Source organism: Alexandromys fortis, unplaced genomic scaffold (assembly GCF_014885135.2).
Source record: "Alexandromys fortis isolate MF-2015 unplaced genomic scaffold, M_Fortis_MF-2015_v1.1 scaffold_2_1_26212458, whole genome shotgun sequence".
Lineage (NCBI taxonomy): Eukaryota > Metazoa > Chordata > Mammalia > Rodentia > Cricetidae > Alexandromys > Alexandromys fortis.
Window position 1 is genome coordinate 14,773,104 of NW_026067930.1, and position 27,921 is coordinate 14,801,024.

At 46.9% G+C, this 27,921-nt stretch overlaps 1 protein-coding gene across 2 annotated transcripts in view; it reads right to left on the reverse strand.

Moving 5' to 3' along the window:
* Positions 1-573: 573 nt before the first annotated feature.
* The window catches only part of Nsmce2 (NSE2 (MMS21) homolog, SMC5-SMC6 complex SUMO ligase), a 202,633-nt gene continuing 175,285 nt past the window's right edge, over positions 574-27,921 (reverse strand). Inside the window, exons 5-7 of one of the 2 annotated variants that reach the window (XM_050145358.1) lie at positions 10,020-10,120; positions 9,579-9,685; positions 574-923 (exon numbers count right to left, since the gene is read on the reverse strand). In XM_050145358.1, coding sequence (XP_050001315.1) covers positions 806-923; positions 9,579-9,685; positions 10,020-10,120 — 326 coding nt within the window. In that variant the 3' untranslated portion in view covers positions 574-805. The other variant, XM_050145359.1, reaches the window with a different exon arrangement.

The window sequence follows — 27,921 nt, forward strand, 5'->3', positions numbered from 1 at the left end:
AGGATTGTCCAAGAGCTTCCCAAAACATTATAGGCTGTTGCTACTCCCCTTCGCTGCCCCCAGAAGCTGAAGGTAAGTCCCTGTTGCTGAAGACACCATGAACTGTGGAGACAGAGCCTAGAGGATGAAGTCCCCGGGCAAGTAGCACCCTGCGGTGAGTTCAGCAGAGTGCTCAGGATGTGGTGGCTTCCCATGTGACACCTGAGGCCCTCCTAGGGATGCAGCTAAGCTTACATTACGGCATTACCTACAGTTGCCCTGGGGAGTGTGGTCCTGGGGCATTCCACACCATTCAGAAACTCACGACAAATGAAGACATCCATATCCAGCACTGTCACGCCAAGTACATAGGAGGGTGCGCTGGCTTCGCTTCACAACCAGATGCTGCTGTTGGCTTTGCTTACAGAAACTGCTGCTCGGTTGGCGCGATTCTCTGCTTTTCTACTTTAATTACCACCCCAAAGACACGTTTCCGTTGAAACAATTATAAAAACCATTCAGAAGCAGGAGTGAGAAGAAGATCTGTACCTTAGGAACCCCTTATGCACTGGAAGAAATACAGACTGGACATGCTGAGGATTATCAAAGTTTTATTTTAAACTTTAGAGCACTTGAAAATAAAGAGTATAATGTACTTGTGTTTTAGTTCGTAACTTGAAAAATGCATTCAATTAAATTAGCCATCAGGTGTTACCCTAAACGCAGCGTGCTGGTCAGTGAGCCCTGAATTGCGTTCTAAGCTCACTCTCGGGAGGCTGGGGTGGAGGTAGGCTGCTGGCATCCCTGTGGGCAGGGGGGCTTGTTCCTACTCAGAGTGGCGTTTTTTCTTCTTGTTGTGGCTCTCGATTGCCCTTCTCAGGGCTTCATCTGGGATGAGATCCGACATTCTCATGTCTATGTGACTACAGCCAATTTTGGGGCAGCTGTGAGGGAGAAAGCAAACTGTCAGTCCATCTCTGTCCCAGGCCTTGAGCGCTAACTTCATAGTTAGCTGAAACGAGACCAGTTTATGAAAGAACCGGAACAAAGACAAACCAAACCCCTCGACACTCAGAGGCATGCAAACGCCCTATTAAAGGGCGGCTTGGTTTGGAGCTGGGGATGCAAGCGGATGTGTGAGCAGCACCTACAACTAGGAGCTTGCTTTGTCACAGGAGGCAGGCAGTCACCAAGTACCATGCCACAACAGCAGAGAAGCAATGCAGGGTGGAGGGAACACGGGGTCGGAGAGGCTGGGAAGGAAGGGTGGAAACAGGCCGCCTGTGGCCTGGGCTGCCTAGAAGGCTTAGACAGGTGCTCTGCAGTGAGAGCGAAGGAATTTGGAAGTGAGATCAGGGGCAAGGGGACACTTTGGATTATTATTTTATTTTGTTATTATTTTCCTTTTTGTTTTGACTTAGAGTCTCACATAGCCCAGGCTGTCCTTGAACTTCCTCCATAGAGGGGAATGAATTTCCCATTGCTTCCATCTCCCAGGTGCTAGGATTGCAGGCGTGTACCACCAAGACCTGGCTATATGCTGTGCTGGGGGTCAAACCCGGGCTTTACGCATGGCAGGCAAATGCTCTACCAACTAAGCTGCATCATCCTTAGCCCTGGGTCTCATTTTAACTATGAAAAGAACACCCCCCAACCCCCGCTGGAGCTTTCTCAGATAGCGCTGGGGGTGTGATGCTACTTCACAGAGGACAGAGGGATGAATGAAGCAGAGAAAACTCCTGGGTGTCCCAGAGGTGCAGCAAGGGTTGCATGCCCTGGCAGAGACAGACTCTAGCACACACGAGGATGAGGGACCTGCAGAACCTATGGATGGAAGTCAAGACGGATAAAGAAAGGGAAGACAGATAGATGGGCGACTGCAGGGCCCTGTTGTGTGGTGGGAAGGAATGGGCCAGGAGTCCTGCCTGGACTATGTCCCTCTGAATGCCACTTGGCCTCTCAGTGGGGACACTGAGTGGGGCGTGGGGGACTGGCCAGGAGCCTGAGGTGGGGAATTAAGAATGTGAGTCACCAGAAAAGGGTGGGGCTCAAGGGCCAGCTCGGCCTTAGCCAGGGCAGTATTTGGACTGAGTCACCTGATCTTTTTACTATGAACAAGATTTGAGCAGGGCTGGGCTCCCCGTGTTTGGAATCAAGCTCATGTACGTCCTGAATTCTCTCAATCAGCTGCTGGTTGGTAGCCCAGATAAACTTTCTGAGCTTGGGTCCCCATTCCACATGGCCACAGCCCCCTGAGGTACTCCATACCTTCCCCCACTTTGCCATCTCTCGGGAAGTTATCTGGTCCGTCTGTACTCACAGAGACCCAGTGCACACACGCACCATTCACCCATTCAGGGGACTTCTGTGTGATCAGTGCAGGGCCACCTAACCCAAAGTACAAACATGGCTCTGGCCCACCACACAAAGCTTGGCCCCAGGACCTGAGATGGCTCTAAACAGCCAGCAAACACAGGAGAAACGTAAAAGGCAGAGGGAAGAAAAGCTGACCTGAGAGCTACAATTCCTCAGATCATAGGAAAGAAAAGGTTTTCTTGGTCTTGATATTGGAATTAAGGAGCCTTCAAAGCACATTGGTGCAATGGATGGTAAGCTGAAGGACAGGAATTAATTTTGAAATGCTGAACGTGCCCTGTACATTCAGGCATGTGAGTTTTTTGTTGTTGTTGTTGTTTTGATAGGGTCTTGCTGTGTAGCCCTAGCTGCCCACCCCAGCTTGTCCCTTGTGCTCTGAAATCTCAACGTATGAGATGATGCAGACACACACACACACACAACACTCGTTTTAGAACCGGGAACTGTCACCCCCTAGGCTTCCCTGATGTGGAAATGCAGAACAGGCATTTTGGAGGTAAACTTCCCTGATGGGCAAAGCCCTGAGCTCTGTTTGTGACTACCAGGCCTTGGGAGCACGGACTCCTGAGAACAAGGTCTATCTCCATCTGCCAGACAGTGAGTAAGCCCTGGGGAGGGAAGTGGAGGGGGGGGGAGGACTTCCTGATGACATCAGTGGCTTTAGTCAGTAAATGAGGGCATTCTGAGAATGGCTGATGGAAGGAACCACACCACTTGGCTGCAGAGGAGGCGCCCACACTTATGTGGATGGGCTGGAGCTCAGTGAGATCTGTGTCACGCAGAGACAGGCTCTGGGGACAGAGACACAAACCAAGCAGTCCCTCCAAGGGCGGCTAGGGGACCTGACGGCAAAGGCACAACTTGAAGATGGAAGAGCTGAGAGAGAGGGATCGAGTGTGCTAGACCAGACTGAACCGCACAGAAAGTTCTAGGCTGGCCTGGGCTACACAGTGAGGCATCTCCAGAAAAGTGGCAAAGCCTGGCAGTCAGCTCCCCTGGTACTGACACTGTTCAAATTACTACACAAGGTTTTTCCTGCAGACAGAGGGAAGCAGAGTTGCTTGTCTCTCTGAAGACACCCTGGCACAGTGAGAATCAAGTGGGCCCTTTATGCCAAAGCAAAGGGTTATGTCCCAGGCCTTACCACACAGCCGCTGCTATGCTAAACCATAGCTACCAGTCCCATCTCCTCAAAACAAGATGGCTCAGCGAGTGACAGGGTGCAAACCACTCAACAGCATGAATGTATCTCTGGGGAGACTTCCTGGAGGTGAGGCCAGCACAGGAACAAGGGGACAGCCTCATCTCCCACCCCACCCCACAGAAACAAACAAGTTTTTTAAACTAAAAAGGCCAAGAAAAGGCCATGATGCCACGGGCCTGAATCAGGGCACTCCTGCTCTGAGAAACAACACAACCCAAGCATTAGGCCGTAATCCCCAGGACATCCTGGTGAGCAAGTCAGGTGTGGCAGCATCAGCTCCCGTATCATCTCCTTGAAGGGCTCAGACCCACAGGCCTGGAAGGAGAGGCTGATCCCGAGCCTGGGTCAACCACAGGGCAGCGCATTCCTTAACAGCGTGGGGCACACTTCAGTGTCTACTAAGGAAAGGCCTCAGGGTGCAGAGGGCCCCAAGGTGCTGTGGGAATCTGGCCCCCAGTCTCAGCTTATGATCACACCACATGAGTCGCAAGGGGCTCAGATCTGGGTCCTAAGAACGCTAGGGTCTGATCCCTAAGCTCCAGGAAGTGGGTGTACAGATACCTCTGGCAGCAAGAGCTGGGCGGATTCCTGTCATACCTACACACAGGAGCAACTGTCCCATGCCCTCGAGTCCAGGGTGGTGTGTCCCAGAGCAGCGAGAGAAGTGAGATGACTGGCAGCCGTATGTGCCCCACAGCTGTTTGCTCACGCTGTCCACCAGCAGGCTTCCCGTCAGGTGTATATGCCGCTGTGCGCGTGTGTGCACGTGTGCATGCAGTGGAGGTCAGAGGACATCCTCAGCCGTCCTCGGGTACGAGCACATTTATTTATTTTTGAGACAGGGTCCTTCATGGCCTAGAGCTTGCTAAGTATACACTAGGCTGGCCGGCCACTGTGCCCCGGGCTGCCTGTTTCTACCCCTCCCCGCAGTGCTGGGATAATACATGCCCGGTCAAACTTGGCACTTTGAATGTGAGTTTTGCCGATGAGCTTGAGCCTGAAGGAGCTGGCTCCCTGTCTTCTCCACAGCCCAGAGATGTGTTAGGACAGATCTGGAAGGAATTCCCTGTCAGCTCTCGAGTCCCAGGAATTTTGAGCTGATGACGTTATTTCCACTCGAGAGATAAAGAATCTGCTTGAGAGGCCCAGTGACTGGCTGCTAAGGGAATTCTGCTTTGACATCACACACTTCTGCTCACTTCACATTGCCTGACATACTTTGAATGACTGCTGAGGATCCGGCTCAGTACGAGAAAACCAAAACAAACATCTGGGGTCAAAATCAGCCACAGCTTATTACCATGAAAATCAGCAGGCAGCTTTACTTGTGAGATAATAGCTTTATGATTAAGAGGAATATTTTAGGAAACAAATCTAACAATATACTTAGGGTGAAAAGCTCCACAAGAATATTCCGCCTCAAGTCAGTGGCGAGCTCTCCAGGGACTGAAGCATGCTGGGAAAGTTCAGATGGTACCCAGTAACACAGTGTGCCCGGGACTCCAGTAACGTAACATAATTGGAACAGGAGAAAGAGTTCTCCAACAGGATATGTCGCAGACATTTCTTAAATACCGCTTCATGGGAAATGGCAACACTGCGTGCTGAATCAGAAACCTATGGGAGCAAGCTGTGTACAGACGCCACGTGTGCCCCGCATTTGACACTGGTTCCTGGGACTGTAGCACCTCTCAACTTGGGTGTGGTTTAGGCTGCTTCCCACAGGGGCTTCTACCTCTGGCGCTGTAACTGATGAACAAGAAACTGTTTGGAGCTGACTGCAGGATCTAAGCCGGGTGCTGAGGGGCCATGGTGAGACCTCTTTCCAGGCCAGGGCTCTGTCTAGCTTGCCTCTCCAGAGCTGTGTCGCAAACAGTGACAGTTGCCCCGCCTTTATACTCAGAGCCACATAACTGTTATGGCCACCTCAGTCACCTTCTCAGGACAGAGCTCACATGCCTGTGCCTCTGATTTGTTTAAGTAGCTGTACCGCTGTGATCTCAGACTTGGATGGCCTGAACTTGGCCCCTAAGAAGTCCTTCTAGACAGTTTCTTTCTTCTCTATCTCTCTAGACCAGCGGCAGCTAGCAGCTGAGTCTGGACACTCAACAGAAACGGCAACCATCACCCCCTCTTTCTGCTCCCCCACTTTCAGTCCGCTGCCACATTCGTCAGGGGCGCTGCACACCCCAGGTATGTGCTCCTCCTCTGTGAGAGAGCCCGTGAAGGGGCAGCAGCACAGGCCTGTCCCCTGCACTGCTTCTGGGGTAACTTCCTCAACTCCAGGATGGCTCCTCTTAATGCCCCCCCCCCTTTTTTTTAACAAGGTCTCCTGTGCCTATGGGGTAAGGCTGGCAGGCGCTAGTGAATGCTAGCCAAAGCTTGGAGACGATGATTAAGGGGCACGGTTACCGAGCCTCACTGTGTGTGTGCTTGGTGCTTTAGCTACTTTACAAATATCTTATTCAAGTTTCAAATGCACCGATGAGAAAGCTACACTGACTACTGTCCATTTACAGAGGAGGAAAACAATGAAGCTGACGTTCTTGGCCTCTGTCATAGATCTCCGGCCTATCTGCTGCTCTATCATCTATGGACTCACTCCATTTCCCCGCCACCAACAGTAACCACCATCACATGAACTGCCCACCTAGGGAAAGCTGGCCAGATGCGGTGAGGCTCTTGTTAAGGACCTAGCTTTTGATGGGTGTGGAGGCATATGCCTTTAATCCAAGTGCTCAATCGGCAGGGGCAGGTGGATTGCTGGGAGTTCAAGGCCAGTGTGGACTACACAGTGAGTTCTAGGACAGCCAGGGCTACATAGGGAGACTGTCTCAAAAACTAAAACCAAACCAAACCAGAAACAAAAAAGGAGAATCAAACAAAAACCCAAACAAGACAGTTAAAAATTATTTTGCTATTTTCTATGTCTATAAGGTTTGCCTGCAGGTATGTCTGTTGCACCATGGCCATGCTGGTACAAAAGCCAGAAGAGGATGTGGGACCACTGAGAGCTAGAGCTTCAGGTGGGTGTGAGAACTGAACTCGGGTCCTGTGGAAGAGCGGCTAGTGCTTTAACTGCGGGGCCATCTCTCTGCTGCGCATGCACATCCACGCTGCGCCACACAGCGTCATCGTAGCTTTGGTTCTGAACACTTGAGTGCACTCTGCCGTGATTCCTGTCACACCACACAGCGCCAAGGAAAACCTCAGCTCAGATTCGAGACAACTGTGTCTTACAAATTGCTGTGTTTTTTTCTTTTCTGTACATGTTTTCTGCTCTTATAGAAACAACGATTTAACAGCAGAAAAGACAGTATTTTCCTACGACTATTCCACAGACTGGAGTAGATCACTGTATCTTTGCATTGTAATGTAGTAGAATGTTTGATTTTACAAACTGTGGTGAGTTACTGAATTAGATTTCATAAAAAATTGTAAAATGAATTTTGGCTTGGAATTAGAACAAAATTTCCAACAGTTTCTAAAATGGCTGTAAACATAGTTCCACCAATTTTTGTACTATGTATTTATGGTGTTCTCAGCATTGACAATTAGAAACTCAAAGGTTCTAATCAGCTGAAAAACATACTCTATTCTGCAGTATCAACTATTCAGTCAATATTTATCTTTATGTAAACTCAGACACATCTATCTCATTAGTATATAGATTTGCTTTTACCTTTAATAAATGTAATATATATATATATATATATTACAGATTGCAGAGCTCTTTTAGGATAAGTTTGTTTATAATTTATTGTTAGCAAATGTTTAATTTGTGTACTTTATATATCTATATAGTCAGGGCTGAGTGGGCTGGTGGAATGGCTCAGTGGTTAGATCACTTGCTGTGCAAATAGGAGGACCAGAGGGCAGATCCCTGGAGCCCATGGTGCCATGCCTATAATTCCAAACTCAGAAAGAGGGACAGGGATCTCCAGGGGGGCACTCTGGCTAGTAAGACCAACCTGTATCTGCAAGCTTGGGGTTTCAGAGACCCTACCTCTAAGAGGAAGGTGGAAGAGAAACCAAGGAAGATCCCTGAAAGCAACACTGGGCCTCTACATGTATGTGCACATAATGTACATGCATACCCCTCCACATGTACACCCATACATGTGAATACACGTACATGCAAACACATCACACACATATACACATGGAAAGGAGAAAAGGGGGAACATCTGACCTAGTAAAAAGGGGTGACCAATGGAAAAACATTAGGAGGACTGGCCTACAAGCACTCCCTCACCGTTCCCTGGCATCAGGCCTGGTAAGAACGTCATCATTATAAACCTCTAGCCTTCTTCCACTTGAACTTAATGGTGACTATTAGACTACAAAACCTTGTGGTACGGTATCTGCCACCCTAACCATGGAAGCGTGACGTGCAAAGAAGGCATCTCTGGATGACAAGTGCTAAGTGCTTGCAAGTACTGTGAGCAATTCAGAACAGGCAAAGGGCGCTGGAAAGTCGGAGTGGATACTTGGAAGGGCCACTGACGTGTGGGAATGTTCTGCCGCCGGCCCTGAGACTGCTGGTGGGAAATGGAACCATGCCTTGTAGTCTCCGGCCCTTTCCACCCCCAACATGAGGAGAGCATCACACATGATCAGAAGGGAAAAGATGGCGAGCTAGGAGGCATTCGTAGTGGGCACAGTGACCCTTCCTGGCTTGTGAGAAGGAACACCAGGAAGAAATTAGTGGAAAGGGAAGGCTTGGAAGTCCAGTAACAAAATTACGCTCAAATGGAAAATGTCAAGGTCATTAGGGAAATTCCACATTTGGACTGTGAGGCGGAAATGCAAAACAGCTAGATAGAGATGAACTAATGGTCTACGTTAGGCAGCCATTAGGCTGCAAAACAACTTTTCTTCTAGAATAAATCCTGTAAATTACTTGACTGAATGGCCAAGGAGCTTCTCCAGTCTCTAGGAGCTATTTCTCAGCCCACACCCACATGGGGAGGGGAGGGGAATTCCGATTCTTGGTCTGGATGATGCAGAAGCAAAGCACACATCAAAGGGACCTGCTATCAGAGCCTGAGAACGGTCACACCTGCCATTCCATTCCTGCGATAAGAGCTCAGGAGATGCCAAAACCAGTCAGCTCCAGTGTGGCCCACTGAGGACTCTCGTCACAGGCACAGGGCCGTGGTCCTGGGGTTGGGAGGTAGGGAGAGAAGGGACGGAAGATTCCGAGTTAAACAAATGCTCATGGGTGAGTTAGCCATGGATTTCTTGAAACCGTCTGTGCAGCCTTCCTCTGATAAGGCAGACCACTGGATATGAACACTTGTCTTAGGAGGTTTACGTTACTGTGTTTACACCAAAGTGCCATAGCAGAAAGCACAGAGTAAGGTAATTTCCTCTTGGTTAAGTAGACACTGGTAGGGGTGGTGTGTGTCTCTCTTAGATCACAGTTCTGTAGATCCTCAGCTACTCTGGTTTGCTGTGTGTGTGTGTGTGTGTGTGTGTGTGTGTGAGAGAGAGAGAGAGAGAGAGAGAAAGAGAGAGAAAGAGAGAGAGAGAGAGAGAGAGAGAGAGAGAGAGAGAGAGAGAGAGAGAGAGAGAGAGAGAGAGAGAGAGAGAGAGAGAGAGAAGAGTATCAGTCTCATGCAGACTGGCCTCAAACTCTCTGTGTTGCTGAAGATAATCTCTAATGTCTCAAGCCCGTCTTCACCCCATTGCTGGGTTACAGGCATGAGTGTCCGTGCCTGATTTGTGTGCTGCCTTCCTGTATGCTAGGTAAGCACTCCGTGCACTAAGCTAGTTCCTTGGCTGCCTTTGACACAGCAGGATTCACTAGACTCCTGTTATCTGCAGCCTCCAACCCAGCCTCCTCCTCCTGTTTTGATGGTGTGCCTGAAGTACCTTCAATGTCCTCTGAACACTGCTCTTGCCAGAAAGCCGCCTTCCTTGTGGACAGTCTGGGCAGAGCCATGACTAGGGAAGACTTTCTATGACATGCCCTGAGGACCACCAAGGTGTTCTTCTTCCTCCAGGACCCACTTACCAGGCCTTCTTCTTCCTCTTGTGCTTGGACTCGATCATGCGAACAATGGCTTCCTCTTCGTAGGTGTGACCGCACACTTTATTTTTCACTGGCTTCTTCATTTCCAGCTACGATTAATGAGAGATTAGGCTTTCAGGTATACTAACCATCCACTTCCAAGTTGTGTCGCCCCCCCACCCTGCCCCAAATATTAGCTCTGTGATCAGGAAATGCAGGGCTCCAGGGGCCTCTGGGCTATGACTCTATTCCCAGGCCCTAGAGCATATGATTGAATGAAAGTGTTTTTTAGCCACAAACCTCCCAGGTATACAATTTGAGCTCATCACTTTTCTTTCTTTGCTTCCTCCCTCACAGTGAGATAGCAGAAGGTAAATGGGAACCCTTCTGGCCCTGTGAAACTAACCTAACTGCATTTTCTTTGAGGGGAAAGAGGAGGCATACCTGTGTTATGGGGCAGATGAGATTGGTCTGGCTCTGGGTCACAATCATATCTTCATCAATTCCTTCTGTGCAGCCATTCTCTCTGTCTGCATGCAGACCGTCTAGAGGAAGAAAGGGGGCTATGAGCTTGCTTGGCCCAGGAGCCTGCCAGGAAGAGACAGGAAGGGCAGGAAGTTCCTCAGGGCCTATCTGACCTCAGTCTCTGCACCAGGCACTTGGAAGACGTAAGTTAACCTTCTGCTTTTATTGGGATCCTAAAGGGTCCCCAATTCTGTCGCTTTAGATAAGGAACCCAAGACCCAGAGCTGTAAAATAAGACTTTATAAAGTTCAGAGAATTAATCTGTAAGGGCAAACTGCTTAGAAACAAAGGTTGTGGTTGCCAGAGTCGGGGGACCTGGTCTCTTCAGGGTCCAGTTACAGGCTTTGGGCTAGCAAGGTGTATTTAAAAGTCTGCTTCAAAGCTTTGGTGCCAAGACAAATGGAGAAAACAAACAAACAAAAAAAAACAACATGTCTCCTGGTTCAGAGAAACAGTCAGCAGACAGGACCTACTGCCATACAGTGCAGAAACAGTCAAACTTTGGAAAGTATAATTTGAACTCCTTTGAGGTCTTAGATGTTGCTGAGGACTCCAAGGAACTTTTTCAAAATATGGGCTGTATTTATCAATATTTAATGTAGTAGCTATTAAGACTAAAGAATTAAAAAATACATTTATTGCTTCACTTAAAAGTAATAGCAACAATCCCATCCCATTATGTGTCAATAAAAATAACTTTTTTTTTTTTTTAAGCTTGTTTTCCCCCTCTGAGACAGGGCTTCTCTGTGAAACAGTCCTGAGTGTCCTGGGATTCTCTCTGTAGGCCAGGGTGGCCTTTGCTCCCGAGGGCTGAGACGTGCACTTAAAAGCGTGTGCTACCACGCCTGGCTCATATAAATAACATTTTAAAAGTTAAAAGTAATTATGTTTCCCAGAACAAACCAAAGTGCACTGTTTTCTGGTTTTGTAAATATCTTAGATGTTTGGCTTCAAAGAAGAAGACAGGAGGAGGAGCTTCTAGAAGGCAGATTCCAGTATCTGTCTGGCATGCAGACCCTCACAATGCCAGTGTCTCACAGAGCATTTATGAAGGAATGAGTGGCGAGGCTAATGACGTCACAGCGCCATTGTGAAGACAGCTGACCTGGAGGCCACCCTGAAGCGCTGGCCTGCACTGGTGACTGCTGCGCATGACTGTGAGGCTGCTAACGCAGAGCCATCTGCCTCCAAAATTTCCTTCTCCTGCAGCCCGCTTGCCCTTTACGAGGAAAACACGGGACGGGGCGACTTCTGAGTGAGACAGGATAGGTGAACTCCTTTCTGAGGAAAGGCTGCAGGCTGATGCTCTCTAAACCTCAAAGTCTGAGATCTGCAAGACCCCCAGACGTACAACATTTTGTGGACTGATATGACACCAGTCTTGGACAGTGCCACTGTGAAACTTTGCTTCATAGATATAATCATTTAAAATACTGTACAAAATCAGAGTCAGTTTTAGCTTGAGTGGTTTCTTTCTGGTGAGGACTTCCATCTAATACATTGCATAGAATTGCTTCCAAGCTATGTGTAAAAACTGTATAAGGAATTTAAGTAAATTTTCTATGTGTAATGAATCCTATCCTCAAGATACCTTATTATGCCAAACCTGGCACACTCTGGTCCTGAGCATTCAGGGTAAGGGCTATTTAACCTGTGCTTGTCAACTGTCTGTCGATGGCCTATTCCTTCCTCCATTTTGGTAGACTACAGATCTAAAACCACGTTCCTGTCAAGGTGTGGGAGCAAAACCCTCGACTCTGGGTCAGATGGTTTTTGTAAACCTTTCCATTATGGAATTACTTTGGGCCTCTCCTCAGGCTGGGTGAAGTGTTTGTTTGTCTGTCTGTCTAGAAAGATACTACTGAGGCAGGACAAGGACTTGAAGTTTTTGTTCAAGGCCATCTAGTGGGTGAACCGTTGGAGGTTGGAGGGTCTACCCTGAGTGCTCTGTAGAGGGTCCCCTTTCTCTGTTTGTGTGGGAGCGTCAACTCCTAAACCAGCGCTTACTCTTTGAAAAGGTGAGAATGAGGATGCTGGACTCGCAAGCAGAACATTTGAAACTGCACAGCATCAGGGTGCAGTGCCTGGAACCTGACACCTTTTCAAGGATGAGACCTTGGAAACCACTTACTGCTAGGCATCTCAAAATCTGAAATCGTTTTGAGTGTATACAAGGCCTCCAAATTTCTGACTTTGGAACATTTAAGATTTCAGCTCTCTGGATTATGAATGCTCAACTAATCTTGTCTATCCAAGCATACCCAAGTCCAAAACTGGGGCACTATGGTCTTAAGTATTCCTCAGAAGTTTTTAGTCCATTATTCTAAACAAGCTAACTGCCAACTTAAAATCAATTCATGGCCTACAAATGTATTTATTATTTGTTTATACTAACTAATTGCTTATTTAGTAATTAATAATGCTTCATTTGGAATCAATATAAAGGCCAGATCTAGTATTTAACTTGATAAAGATTCCCAAGTATGCAAAGTTAATTGCTGAGAAACTAATGGCCAGTGACAAATCAGTTAGCTAATCCATTTCCAAAGCAAAATCGAAAAAACAGTTTAAAAAAACCTGTCAGCAATAAAATGGCGTTGAATATGGAAGGTGCTACATTTTGGTATGTTTGCTGTGAAATGAGGTGTGATATAATTGCATCTGTATGTTTACTGTGATATGAGGTGGGGCTTCTGCAAATAGTGCTCATACCTATGAAGGCTGCATGCTTCCTGAGCCCTGGGCTTGGCATTCACAGGAGGGGAGTCAGACTCCTTAAAGGGTCCTTTATCAACTCAGGAAACTGGGCAGGTAGTGTAAAAAAGGCAAGAGGCAGGCTGGGGAGTCATGATGCCCCTGGAATTCACTTTCCAAAGCTGTCTCCAGTGGGCTGTTGCCTCCTAGTCCTGATGTTTATTTCTGATAGTCGAAATAAAAGGAGCTCCTTGTGACTTTCTTGCTGAGTTTATTCTGAGCGGATGGCAGATTTCTGACTATAAATGTTACAGCGTGGAATTCACCGGAAAATCTGTTAGCTGTACAGCAGAGTTCAGCCTGTGTGAAAGACTGTGGGCTTGTTGGTTATTTTCTATTTTTAAATTTCAAAAGGTAGAGGAAGCAAGAAAGCACAACCCAAATGCAATGCCAACCGCTAGGGAGGGCTGAGTGGGGAACTAAGCGATGGTAGAGATCACGAAAAGGGAGGTAACAAAAGAGAGAAGGGGTGAATGCCAACAGTGAGTAATAGCCCACAGACCGAGAGTCTAAAAGGGGAAAGATTGCAATAGCGACACTTCTCCAAAGAGCATTTCCTCACCCTACACCTGTATTTATAGAAAATGACATTAATGCTGGGATTTTACAAGGTGCTCACAAAAGGTTGCATCTGGCAATAAATATATCACTTACGGTGGTTTAGCTGATCCAGAGTACAGAACTGCATGGTGTATGTGGTCAAGGCCAGGCCAGGGGAAAGATATAGATCTGCCGGAACCACAGATATTTTAAAAGTGGGACTAGCTGCTGTCTGAAGTCTCTTTATTCGAGAACACCAAGAGTCAAACAAAAGTACAGATTCTGTTTAAAACTGGGCAGGACGCTCACAGGGTGCCTGCCTCCCCACGTTCTAGAGCTGGACCACCTGAATGCTGCAAACATGTGCTGGTTCTAGAACGCTCCATCACCAAGGGGTCTCATTAGGACTACTAATAGCTCGCTTGCTGACTACTACTTCAGTAACTTGATATTATTTCTCCCAATACTTGTATAAAACCTGTGAAGGACTGTATTGTTATTTCTATTGTATAGATAAGGTTTTAAGCCCCATGACATTTCTAAGGCAACTGTAAAAGCTAGTCATGTAATAAAGAAGCAATTGGATTAAGTCAATATAATCTTTATTAAGGAATCACAAAGTGTTCCTGACTATGCATAGGTAAGCAATCAAATGTGATGTCTTACTTTCTATACTGAGCTTTCCACACGCCTGGGTTCTAAATACATGCATTAAATCAGGCATAGGTGAAAACGAACTGAAAAACATCTCTGTCTGCACTGAACATGCACAGGCCTTTTACTCTTGCTGTATCTCTTCTTTACAGAGCACTCACACCAAATTGGGTACGGTGAGTGACCTGGAGATGACTTAGGACTACAAGAGGCTGTGTGTTCTGGGCAAACGCTCTGCCATTGTGTCTAAGGGACTTGAATGTCTCAGAGATAACCCCTCATGGCTACTGAGAGATGGCTGGACAGGCATATCTAAGCAATATTGTTAGGTAAATATGCGAGCCGTTAACTTCTAACCAATGGGTAGGTATCAGAACTCCTATGCTGCATCTAGATGCCTGGGCTCAGGGACCAAGCACCATGCTGAGGAGGAAAGCCTGCATAGAAACTAAGATTACAGTGGATGGATGCAGCAAGGTAGGCGTTAGGTAATCACATGATTGATTGATAGATGTTTCTCCCCATCCCCACCTCTACGACAGGATCTTATATAGTAGAGGATGGTCTCACATTTATTATGCATGTGATGACTTTGGACTACTGATTTCTTGCCTGTCTCTATCTCCTGAGTGATGGGATTACAGTTGTGTACCACCATGCCTAGTTTATGTGGTACTGGATTTTGTGTAAGGAAGCAAGCTAGATCCCAAAGTCCTGAACTTTATATATTTATTATTTATTGTATATGTGTGAGAATATGCCATGTGTGTGGGGGCCCTCAGAGGCTAGAAGGGATTAGATTCCCTGGAGCTGGAGTTACAGGTAGTTATAAATCCCCTGATAGGGGTATAGGGTCCCAAACTCAGATCCTCTGGAAGAGTAAGAATCAATGAGCCATCTTAATCAATAAACTATCTTCCCAGTGCCTGAATAAATATATAACCTCCTTTCTTTCTTGATGCCATGAAATGAAATACCAAAGAAAGTAGAAACAATGCAAGTGATGGATGCGGTCTTTCCAAAGTTTCCCATGTCCTAGTGACACACGCAGTTGGAGTGTGGCAGGGTGGGCATGGAGTAGACAAGATGTGGGCTGGGCACTAGTCAGTTGCAGCCGTGAAGGCCGAGGCCTTTGGTCTTTCTCATCTCCCTCAGCACCACCCAGTTGCTCAAGGCTGAACTTGTAGGAGTCATTCTGAATACTGCTTCTGCTACTCCTCACGTTCAGCCCACTGTCAAGTTCTACGACTGGGCCTTCTGCCTGGTCACTTCCTGCCTCTGATACGTAATCCAGCTCAAACCATGACCGTCTCCTGCCGAGACAGCGGCAGTTCCTCCAGGCTGATGCCGATTTAGTAATGGCCACACCACACATGGTCACAGCTGTGATCAAAGCCCTTCAACTCCACTGCCACCAGTCACCCACTACTGGCCATATTCAAGTTACCCTGGCCTTTGCTCTGTGTTGGGAGCATGGCAAATTCCTTCCTGTCTGTGGGCCTTTCCATTAACCTGCTGGGAATGTTCTCCCTGCCCTTTGCTTGTTCCACTCTTTCTTGTCATTTAAAATGTCAACTGAAATGTCATCTTGCAGAGGGCTTTTCTGAGGTTCCAAGCTGCACAAGCCACCGACGCCTAGCACTGTGCTGGGTGGGTTCACATCCACACGCACCATGCTCTCGCGTGTCTCCCTTCCTCCTTCTCAGCTCCCTCATCTCTTCCAGGAAGCCAAGGCCTTTGTGGTCTTCTTATGGTTGCTAGAGTCTAAAATAGTCATGGTGGATAGTAGGTCTTCAATAAACATTAGGTTGGTAAAGTGCTTCATCCAATAAGGCAGAAGCTTACTTTTTCACAAGATTATACTTGCACATTTAACAGACCTGGACACACACACACACACACACAAAATCTCAATAATTTTACACATTGTAGTCAGATAAGAGAGGACTTCACTGTAGGTCTGGGTGCAGCCCTGGACCCTGGATTACATGTCAAAGGCAGGAAGTAAATATAAGTTTTACAATTACAGTAGGCTGTGTGGTAATTACAAAGGAGAATCCAGACATGGTCTTGTGGTCACAAAATACATTTGGTTCTGGCCACACACAGCCTAGCATTAGTCACTTGTCTGTCTTCAGGATCCCAAATTTGGCTACTTGTTAGACAGTTTCATGCTGGTGGGAAATACATGCGGATTGCTATGTACTTTTTCAATTAGGCCGGAACAGTTTCTAAAAGCACTTTTCTCTCAAAAATAGTGGTACACGGAGGAAATGCTATGCAAATATTTGCTGCCTGCTGAGATTTTCACTTGCAATATTCTGGGACAGCGTATTTAGACAGGATGAGCGAGTGGGTGCACAGAAGATGGAGGCACAGCTCACTGAATCCCAGTTGGAAACTCTGCAGTTCAAACGAGACTGCTTTTGTACCAGCTATGGCTCGGCTAGATGGGTCCTACCTGAATACCCAGCCTCAAATCGCAGCGAGAAAGTTCTGTGACAGCAGGCTCAGCCCCTCGGGTTGGAAGCGAGAGGTGTGTGTGTGTGTGTCTGGGTGTCTGTGCATGCTGAGGGCCCTCCTATGACTTTAGGCATCTAGTTCTGTACCTCAGTTTCTTCTTGGGACTGGTGGTCTGTTCTGAACAGCAGCTTCTCAGCTAAGCTTCCCTTCTGGAGAGAACTCGGCCCTGGCTCGCAGCACTTCCTGTGTCAATGCAGTGTCTGCTGTGTGAACAGTTTTCCACAACTAAGGCGTGCGTCACGTTCAGACTGGGTCTACGGAACAGAGGATCTGCTGCATGCCAGAACTTTCCCAGGATGAAAAGTCACCAAACAAACGTTTCAACAAAAATATTCCGTGAACAGAGGGTAACACAATGTCATCAGATCAACAGCTACAATGAAAGATGGATCCAACAACAGCTATTTTGCAGGTATCTGTATTTAGGTATATACTTAATATGATAGAATTAAAACACTGAGATTTTGAACCATTACTGCTATTATGATTACGATGATTACTGTTAAGACAAGGTCATGCTAAGCAGTCCAGGCTGCTCTCAAACTCTCCATCCTCCTGCCTCGGCTTCCTAAGTGCTGGAATCACAGACCCCGAGTCATCACACTTGTCTGGTCAGCAGCACTGTTTTTTTTTTTTTTGGTTTTTCGAGACAGGGTTTCACAGGCTGGTCTCGAACTCACAGAGATCCGCCTGCCTCTGTCTCCCGAGTGCCTGGCTAGCAGCACTGTTTTTACCTACCACTATGTACATGAAAAAAAAAGTCCTGTCCTGGGAGAGGCCAGTCACATAGAGGACACCCAAAGCCAAGTGTCTTCATGAGAACGCACACAGACCTCTGGAAAGCAGGTTCCAAGAGAAAGCAGGGCCACCTCTCCGGAAAGCTGTTTTCCTATAGGCATCAATGATGAAGACCTTTGACCAGAATATATACATATGTGCTCTATTTTTGAGGCAGGATTTTCATAGATCAGTTCTTGAATTCACAATTCCCCTGACTTCACTTCCCAAATGCTAGGATTACAGATGTCCACCACCATGCCTACCATACTCGGCTTTAACACAACTCAGTTGCCTCCTTAAATGTACTTCTTCCACCACACCTCAGGTCAATGTTCTGAAGGATGTTCTCCTGTTCTCCTCCTGTTCTTTGCAGAGCCATAACTCTACAGTCATCTCTGGTCCACATACTTGGAGAAACCATCTCCACCTGAACCACTCCAACCTCCCTGACCTCCCCCAGCCTTCAGCAGCCAGTATCCTTTCTTTGCCTTCTATTCTGCACACTTTTAGCTTTAACTTCCTTTATATGGTTTTATAGGAATGTAGCTTTTCATCAGTGACCTTGGAGGTTCCTTGTGATGCAATCACAAGATGGAACCTGATACAAATACGCTGCTGCTCCTGTGCAAGGAATGGCTGGTGATAGAGGTGCCTCAAATGAAGTACTGAAGCACCCCTAGAGATGGGGGTGAGGAGAGGGGTACAGGTGGACCTCCTGAGGAAGATGGCGATGAAGCCACGGTCCAGGAAGGTGTGGTAAGAGGGAAGGATTGCCAGGCAGCCAAAATTACAGTACTTAAGAACATGGTGACTGGAAACAGCATGCTTGGACCTGCCTTGTTCAGTTAGCTAGGTCTTCCTGGGTGGGTTATCTCAGCCATAAGATGGACTAATGGTGGTATCTGATGGCTAAAGGAGCGGACATGGGGTTGGTGTTGGGGTTGGTGTTGCTGGTGTGCAGTATTTGAGACAGGATAGTCTCAGGTAGCCTAGGCCAGGACTAGCTTTGAACTTACATTTGTTTTATAGAGTGTGTGTGTGTGTGTGTGTGTGTACCTCCACATATTTGCAAGGGCATACACACACATGTACAATGCATGTGGGGGATGAAGGCACAACTTGCAGGAATTGGTTTTCTTCCATCATGGGAGTTCTGGGCATTAAACTCAGGATTGGTGGATATAACTGAGCCATCTCACTGGCCCTACCTTGAACTCTGGATCTTCCTGCCTCCATCTCCCAAACACTAGGATTACTGGTGTCAGAAGGGTGCCTGACAAAAAGCAAGTGCGTTGTTAGCAGTATTAGAATGTTTATTGACATTATTGTTCAAATTCCCATGAAGTGAGCATCCAGTGCGCACCTGTAACACATGTGCAGTCAGCAGAATCGTCCCAAAGAACCTGCAAATGGGCTGGCCTAGGGTTCTGTACGGGAAAAACCTTCCATGCCCCTGGCAGTGGTGAAGCCTAAATTAGCCTGGCACGTGCAATTTGCTGACACAGAACCCTCAAAATCATCAGTCTGTTGTCTGCTTTCCTTCCCTGGCTCTTTCGACATATGTTGATGATTTCACAGGCAAAGAGTAAAGAGTTTCAGATCATTCCTATGGATGAGTCAACATTTTAATAATACATATTTTCCATTTATCAATTTATCTACTATTAGTTTAGACATGTCTTTTGTCTTCAGCTGATATCACACATTAAGTTGCTTTCACCTATTAAATACTGTCAAAAATACAAAAACATAAAAACCCATGCATTTACCTGGTGGGGAAAAAAAAAGCCACCTAGGTGAGACTGGGCTATGTTATTACCTGGCAATAAGTACTGAAAAATTTCACCTGACAGTGCTCCCAATTGTACTATTTATTTATTTATTTAGTTTTTTTTTTTGAAACGGGGTTTCTCTGTGTGGTTTTAGAGCAATAAGTACTGAAAAATATCACCAAAACAGTGCTTCCAACTATACTTTTATTTATTTATGAAACAGGGTTTCTCTGTGTGGTTTTGGAGCCTATTCTGGAACTCACACTATAGACCAGGCTGGCCTCGAACTCACAGAACTCACTGCCTTTGCCTCTGGAGAGCTGGGATTAAAGGTGTGCCCACTGCCCGGCGCCCATCTGTACTTTTAAAAAGAGAGCTGTGGTCATCATTAAGCAACATTAGGAAATCCAATGCACACATTCAAATTCCTTGTTTGGTGCAACTGACAAACAAACAAACATGGACCTCACCTACCGAGAAAACTTTGATTAGCTATCACTGAGAAGGTGTGCATCTCGATTATGTAGATTTACACACAGTCTACTGAAAGGAAAGACGGAAGAAATCCCCTTAAGGTTTATATTCTTATCCTTGTTGTCGTGGTCTTGCTGTGGAACCTCCTACGTAATACACAGCCCAGGCTGGCCTTAAGCTGTGGTCCTCAGCCTCCTGAGAGCGGGGACCGTAGGCATGTACCCCCATATCCAGCTTCACCCTTCTATGTTTTCTTATATTAGAGGGTGGGTGAGGACAGTCTGACACCACTCCTGACCCATCTCTCTGGCTTGTCCTCTTCATTCTTAGTGCTGCTCTTCCAAGCCAAACCCCTAGCGCTCCCTGTTTTCCTTATTACACAAAGTTCTTTGCTCACCCATTTTTCCAGTTTATTCTTTGTATCCCAGCTAGATAGGTCTACAGTTATAGTCTCTGATAGGACAAGGCGCTTGCTTCACTGGCACCCAGAGAATCCTGGTCTCTCATGGCTTCCTACCTCAAACCCAAGCCCAGCATCCGTACCAAATATTTTGTCCAACTCTGCCATGTTCTTTCGTTACCTCTTCCTTCTTCCCCCACCAATCCCTGACCATTCTTCAAGACTCAATTCAAGTTTTTCCTCTGCGTGGTCCTACAGCAGAGGAACACCCTGCTCCAGCTCCACTTCGTCACTTCCCCACCAGGCTACAGACTCCCTGACGGAGGGGACTCTGCCTCCTTCATCTTCCCACTGTCATCACGACAGAAGAAGCAGGAGCTTCGTGGATGTTCAGTGAAGGCCCAGCAACTGAAGCAGGAGCTTTTGGTGTCGTTATACGTAAACTGATTCTCCTCAGCCCCTGCAGGGATCAAACCCAGGACCTCAAGCCTGCAAGGCAAGTGCCCACCAGTGAGCCACATACCCAGAGACCCAAGAAGACTAGTGTTGCTGTTTGTCTTGAGTCAGGGACTCATAGTCTCAAGCCCTGACTTGCCTGAGTCTCGCTATATTACCCAAGCTGGCCTTGAAAGCGTGGCTCCTGCTAAGATTACAGACATGAGCTACCAAGGGTGACTAAAAAGACTGTTTGGAAGGCAATTACTTTAGAGGACAATGACTTGGTTTGATGTGATTTCTCATTTTTCCAGAAGTCACATGACACCACCCAAGCCACATCACTGTACAGTCTCCATGCCCACGCCACTCAGCCAGAACTAAATGCCCCAAAGTCAGATGTCATATTCCCAGACGTAAACAACATCAGAGTAGGGCCTTACATAAATTCTGATTCTCTTCCTTTGCCCCAAAGCATTTGATCCAGAGGAGCATATAACAGTTATAAAAATGTGTCTACTGCTTTAACCTTGTTGAATCTACCAAGTAGGGAGATCTGCAACTGTAGAAACTTAAGCATAGCAGCTTCTATAATAAAAATTGTATTTTTACAAATAAAAGCACTTGAAAATAGGTATTTGATAGAGTGTGGATTTAGAAAAATATGTTTATTTTAAATTATTTGTATGTGTGTTTGTGCATGTGAGTGCAGGTACCTGCAGAGTCCAGAAGGGGGCATCAGCCCTCCCGGCTGCAGATGGTTCTGAGTTGTCCAACACAGGCCCTGGGCAATAAACTTGGGTTCCCTGCGAGAGAAGTTCATACTCTTATAATCACTAAGCTGTCTCTCCAGTCTCCAGACTAAGGATTTTTATTCTGTGTAGTACCAGGTCTAATCCTGAACCCTACCCCAGCCCCAGACTGAAGTTAAGTAAACCACAGCACTGTTACTTGTAATGTTTACCCCCTTTTTGAGGCAGGTCTCCTGCACTCCAGCCTGATGATCTGAGCTAATTCCCAGAAGCCCACATGGTAGAAGAGGGTAATTAAGCCCCATAAGATGTCCTTTGACATCGACATGTGTGCTGTGGGATGCACGTGACCCTCCCACCCCAAAGTACACACACAAAAAATACTTTCAAAAGTTAACTAGCATATAGAAAAAATAGAGAGAAAATATGATGAGCTGTGTGGTCCACCACGTGCAGCTGACATGGTTACAGTAACTGTGAGCACCAATAGAGGAGTCAGCAACGGTTTCTGAGCCTTTTCCACACCATCATGAGATCAGGCAAAATTTATGAGACTGGTAAGATCGATGGTGGCCACATTTATCCCATGTGTCAAACTGAAACAGATGATGAAACAAAGCCCAAAGATCAAGCTATTTAAAAAAGGAACTGAGATTTATAAACTCCCAGCTTTATAAATACAATGTTTTAATTTTCATGAGGACAGGGATTACGACGCTATTTGAATCCCTGATATATTCTAGATGGTCTATCCTATAAGATATAAGCTAGTACACTGATATCTTATTCATATCATTAAATCAACTAATTAAAGGAACGAATCAATTTACCCATGTGCCTTGGTTACTGTTCTATTGCTGTGAAGAAGACACCATGGGAAAGTACTCAGTTGGGGACCTGCTTACAGGTTCAGAGGCTTAGTCCATCATTATCATGGCGGGAAGCATGGCGGACGGCATTGTGCTGGAGTAGGAGTTGAGAGCTGATCCACATCTGATCCACAGGCAGAGAGGGTATGACTGGCTCTGGCATGGGCTTTTGAACCGCAAAGCCTGCCCCAATGTCACACTTCTTCCAACAAGGTCACACCTCCTAATCCTCTAACCCTATCAGACAATTTAGAGTGCCTCGTGACTAAGGAATCAAATATTTGAGCCTATAGGGGCTATTTTTATTCCAATCACCACACCACAGCGTCTCTTCTAACTTTGGCACCTCTGGACAAAACACTAGTCAAGTGGCTGTGCAGACAGTGAGAACTGAAGAAGAGAATAAGGCCAGCCCTATTATTGTGGTTTGTTTTCTAAAGCGTCTCAACGTCAAAGCTGAACTGTAATCCTTAAAGGTGGCTGTTTTAGGAGAACATGCAGAAGGGAGCAAGAACCTGTGTTACAGAGTCACCGGTGGTCGCCAGTCCCACCTGCCAGTGTCCAGTGCAGTCCTGAGGCTGACAAGACAGGCATGCGTTTCCTTGCAGATCCAGACTTAATCAAGAATCATCAGAAATACTCAGTGTGAGACTCAGAAAATGCCACAGACCTTTCATAGCAACCACATAAGCTTATGTTTCCTTTTAAAATGGTGCTGCTGTTACTACTCTATCATTTTACCCTCATGGGTGTCCACAGAGGTCAGGGAGGGTGCTGGAGCTCCCCAACTGGAGCTGTGGATAGTTGCTGACTACACTGGGGTGCAGGGAATTGAACCAAGGTCCCCCGCAACAAAAGCTTCCAGTTATGAGCCACCTTACCAGTTCCCTTTATTTCATGTTTCCTTTTAATATCTTTTTTGCTGAAGAGTATTACGATTGATTTTCGAGTCAGGTGTGGCGGCTCAGCCCTTTAATCCCAGCACGCTGAAGGCTGAGGCAGGAGGACTGCTATGAGTTTGAGGCCAGCCTGGGCTACAGTAGGAGCATGTATCTCAAAAAAAAAAAAATGCATGTAAACCCCGGACTCAAGAGGCTGAGGAGATGGCTCAGCAGTTAAGAATACTTGCTGCTTTTACAAACAAGCCAGGTTGGACCCAGAACCCACATGGTGGTTCACAACCATCTTTAACTCCAGTTCCAGGAGGACCCAATGCTCTGTCCTTTAATGACCTCCAAGGGGACCAGATATACGTGTGTGTGTGTGTGTGTGTGTCTGTGTCTGTGTGTGTTCATATATATATACACATATACATACATAGAGAGTCAAAACACATATCCTGAAAAAAATTCAAGGCTAGCCTGGACTACACAGTAAAGTTCTGTCTCAAAACAACCCCCTCACAAAATATATACAAAATAAGCAAAATAAATAAACAAACAAAAACTCCAACTCCCTATGTTGGCATAAGGTAAATTTTTTTTTCCTTTTTAAAGCCAGGAGGTCAACCTCTAAAGTATGTTTATTATGGAAGAAAATTTTTATTTTTTTAGCTAAGGTCTGCCTGCCTTCAAGAGTGCTGGGACTGGCTGGCCTAGAAAGAAATTTTAAATGTCAAAGCTTGAGGAGTCTTAACCATCCTGTCACCATGATGTCACAAAGCTACCCACAGAGTAGCTTGGCTCCTCGCTGGCCAAGTGGCCAGGTCATCAGGGCGGGACTTCCTGAGCTAAAGTAACATCCACAGTCTGCCCTCAGCTTGCACAGCTCTGTCTGAAGTTAGGCCAACAAAGAACGTCCTACCCGAGGGGAAAGTTCTGCTGACTGAAAGAAATAAAAGAGAGGACGAAGAAGAGGAAGCAGGAAGGAAGACTCAAGAAGCTGGCAGATGAGGGTGATCGACTGAAAACCCATGAAAGCACCCACTGATGAAGCTCCTAAGTTCCTGTCCCCTTTCCTTGTCCCACCCCCACGTCCGGGCCTCTCTGGAACCCACCTCACATGTGCAGGAAGACACAGGACTGCACAATAAGGATCAGCTCAGGACACAGCTCTGGTGGATGTATACAATAGATGTGAGTCACTTGCTCATTCTGTAAACACTTAAAACGTCATGACATTCACGGGGCTTCCCAATGTGCTTAGCACGGAACGCTTGGTCTTTTCTGTCCTCACTTCCAGGAAAGCTAGGGAGGGCAGACCTTGTTCACTGGAAGGTTGTATGTTCCAGGCAGGTGAGGAGAGTGGAGCAAGCATGGAACATGGCCGCAGCATTGACACAGGTCATGATGTATACAAGCCTTGTCTCTGCCACACAGAAGGAAGGAACCAAGATGGGTCCAGAAAGGCGCTCTACCAAGTCTCTGCCTTCTCTGGAGAGCTCCCAGGAGTCCCCAGGAGACCCCCAAATGCACTGTGGGGAAGTAAACACATCCTTCAGAATTATGTGTGGCCCACTAATCTGCATGCTTTCCAAGGCCGGCTTTCACTACCTCTAGACTCCCATGCATGGTACACGGGCAAGGGCACAGTGGTGGGATGTGGACTGCACTCTTCTAGGGTCCTTGTTGATTTCCAACCGCTCTGCTCACTCTCCAGCTCTTCTGCAGAGAAGGGGGTTCTATTTCCTGTAGGCATATACACAGCGGCTTTGGCAGAGTCCAGGCCTCAGAACCACTGGCTGGCTCTGCCACCAACTCTGGACGGGTATTTCCTTAACGCGTCCTCTCCATCTCATTAGGCCACTGTGAAGACGAACTAAAACATCTTGCCCTCATCAGAGAGAGGGGAGAGAAACCCCAGTAAATGGATTAAGGTGGCAACAAAGCCAGAAACAACATGAGAACTCTGGGAATGGTTTCTGAAAAACAAAGGAAGTTGACTGGCTGGCCTGTCTTTCTGCTTTCAAACCTGTGGTGGCCTGAGATTTGGGTGCCTGTGGTCCTACACCACAGAAGATAGTACTGCTGTGAGTGGAACATCTTATTGGTAAGTGGGGACAAAAAATAAGTAAATAAAATTAAAAAAGAGTAAGGAAAAAGAAAGTGAGAGGAGAAAGCTCCCAAGCATTTGCTTTATGAACTCCATGAGGATTCCAGATAATTGCCACCCTGAGGAGACAATGAAGATAGCGCTGTGGGTCCAAATGCAATTCCTACATGGGATGCTGGGCCGGATCTGCATCATTCTGAATGCATGGCGGAGGACAAGACTGTACCACAGCTCTCAGGGTCCCCAGACCACAGCTCTCTTCCTTAGCTATACCATGTGGTGTTCATGACAAAAGCAAGTAAATCTGGAGCAGCAGGGCGGCTACGGGACGAGCTTCCCTAACGCCGAGGCCTGAGCTACAAGCCCTGTGGGGGACAGGTAGGCAGGGGCTTCAAGAGCAGAGAGAAGAAGCACACTAAAAATAAATGAAGGGTGAACATCAAGGAGGCAGAGAAATCGCGCAGGGGATGTAATCAGCACGCTAATTACAGGGTCATAATTAGGAGCACTGGAATGAAATTAAGAAGAGGGAGAGTTTAATTGTCAGGAAGAGCTCTAAGGGAGAGATGGCTTCTCACACTGCACAAGACTGAAGGCCATTCATCCTAACAAAGCTGGCTGGCCCAAACGAGCTGGCAAGTATTTAAAGCAAATTTATTTTTGTTACCCAAAGTAGGCTAGGTTACTTGATGACACAGAGGCCTCTTGTATCTAATTTTATCATCTTGTTCTTATTCTAAATTAAATAGTAAAAAAAAAAAGTTAATGATAAAGAAGCCCATGACTATTTCATTCCAAAAGTGTGATTCAGCTTCGAAGGAGATCAAAGTAGTAAAGCCAGCACAAATAGAACGACCCAGGCAAACATGCTCCCATGGACAGCAGAGTGACGGATGAGGAAGGAATCCTAAAATACAGCTTTATTTTCCAGAATTAATACTGAGATAGAATTAAACTCAGCCACGGTCAGTGGCTGTACAGAGTATCTGTTTCCTTTCCCTTCTTTCTTTCTGAGACAGGGTCTTGTCGAGGCTGGTTGTGAACTCACCGGTACCTGAGGCTGACCTTGAACTCCTGCCTCTGTCTCCCAGTACTGGAATTACAGGCAGGTGGCATCACGCCGGGCTCCAGCTTCAGCCTCGTTTCATGATGACTCTTGGAGTGTTATCACCCCTGTGAGAGGAAAACTGAGACCCGAAGCCGAAGGATGGTCAAGTTTCCTGTGTTAAAGACACTGGAGGTTTCGATTTCTAAGATCAGGAGCAAACCTTAGAGAATTCTCTCTTCCTCATTTAGGAGCCTGAGAAATGATTCATGCAACTTTCATTTGGCAACTGTCTGGGCATGGAGGGCAGGGTTGAGACGAGGCAGGCAAGGTATCCTGTGGCACAGCAAGTGTGGGGAGCACACACAGAGGCGAGCTCTGGGATGCGGGAGCACTCAGGGAGGCCTCGTGTGATGATTACAGAAGGGACAGTGATACTGGGGGTCACCCAAGGGAAAGGAGGGTGAGATGAGCGACCGCAGGCAAACCTGTGATGCAGGCACGCTCACCCTTCCATTTTCCACAGAGGGCACAGGGACAGAAATTCCCAAGAGATGTACAAAGCCCTCATGTCAATTACACCGGTGACCAAAGCACCCCAGAGGAGGTTTTCTCAACATCACTTGACACTTTCCAAAATGCTAATTGATTAAAAAGCCCACATAGGAACATGCTGGCACCCGCTACCAAGGTAAGTTCCAGCCATGTTCAGGAGGCCCTGAACATAGGAACATGCTTGCCTGGTTCCTTACCCCTCCCCCCCCCACTGAGGTAAGTTCCCACCATGCTTGGGAGGCCTGTGTGCGCTAAGGGAAGTAAGACAAGAGTTCACTGCCTTGTGCTGAGACAGAAAGTGCCATGACAACATGTGGCATGTGTTCTGTGAGCTCTAGCAAGACTCCTGAGAGAACAGCACTGCAGGGAGCTCAGGGGAAAGCAGGGCACTGGGAGACAAGCCAGGGCATGGGCAGGAGAGCAGGCACAGCAGAAAGGCTCCAGACGCTGCTGAAGACCTTTGCACGGCAGCCGGGCAGCAGGTGCAGTCTAAAATGTACCTCTGCTTGGCAGTCACACAGAACATCTTGACACGATTTCCCTAGGGTCAGTCTGATCTTGTGAGGAGGTACTAAGTGTTCTCTAGTCTGTCTGCGCATCCTTGACCTTCACGTCCATTGTGAATCTCAGTCTGGAGCTATAATTAGCTTTTTGTGGGAATCTTTGTAAAACCCCTTTTCTGAATTCAGATCTTAAGGTGTCTGAAGCCACATGATGCCCCGGGTCAGGTCCTATCAAAAACATTACCATACACCTTGCTTCTCATCACGTTACTACTGTTGGATGAAATTCATCTAAACCCCACTGCTGACAGCAGGCACCGTGTTCAGAAAGAACAGTCTGCAGACGGTCTCAGAGTCTGCAGCACTCAGGCTAGTATAATGCAGGCAGGCTTTCATCTTGTACCATGTTAACTATATAACTATGTAATTGCTAACTTGCTTTTTCTCCTCTGCATCACCTCTAACATTCCGGTAAAATGCTCACTGCCTGGCCAATCAAGTCAGAAGTGGGTCATCCCTAGGCTTTTGCTCTGCCTGGGAATTTTGATGCAATAGGTACTTGCATGCTGCAGTCAGCACAAGGCCGGCTTTCTTCCTAAGTAGAAAGGGAACATGGCTTTTCAAAAGAAAAGTGAAAAGAGACTCAAGTTGAGGGAACTCTGAGAGGCCTTGCAGGAGGAAACTTGTATTCACTTGACCCCAGTATGTGGAAAAAGCTTTTTATTTCATAGGCAGGCGCTGATTCCTTCTCTGGCCAAACCACATCAACAGATA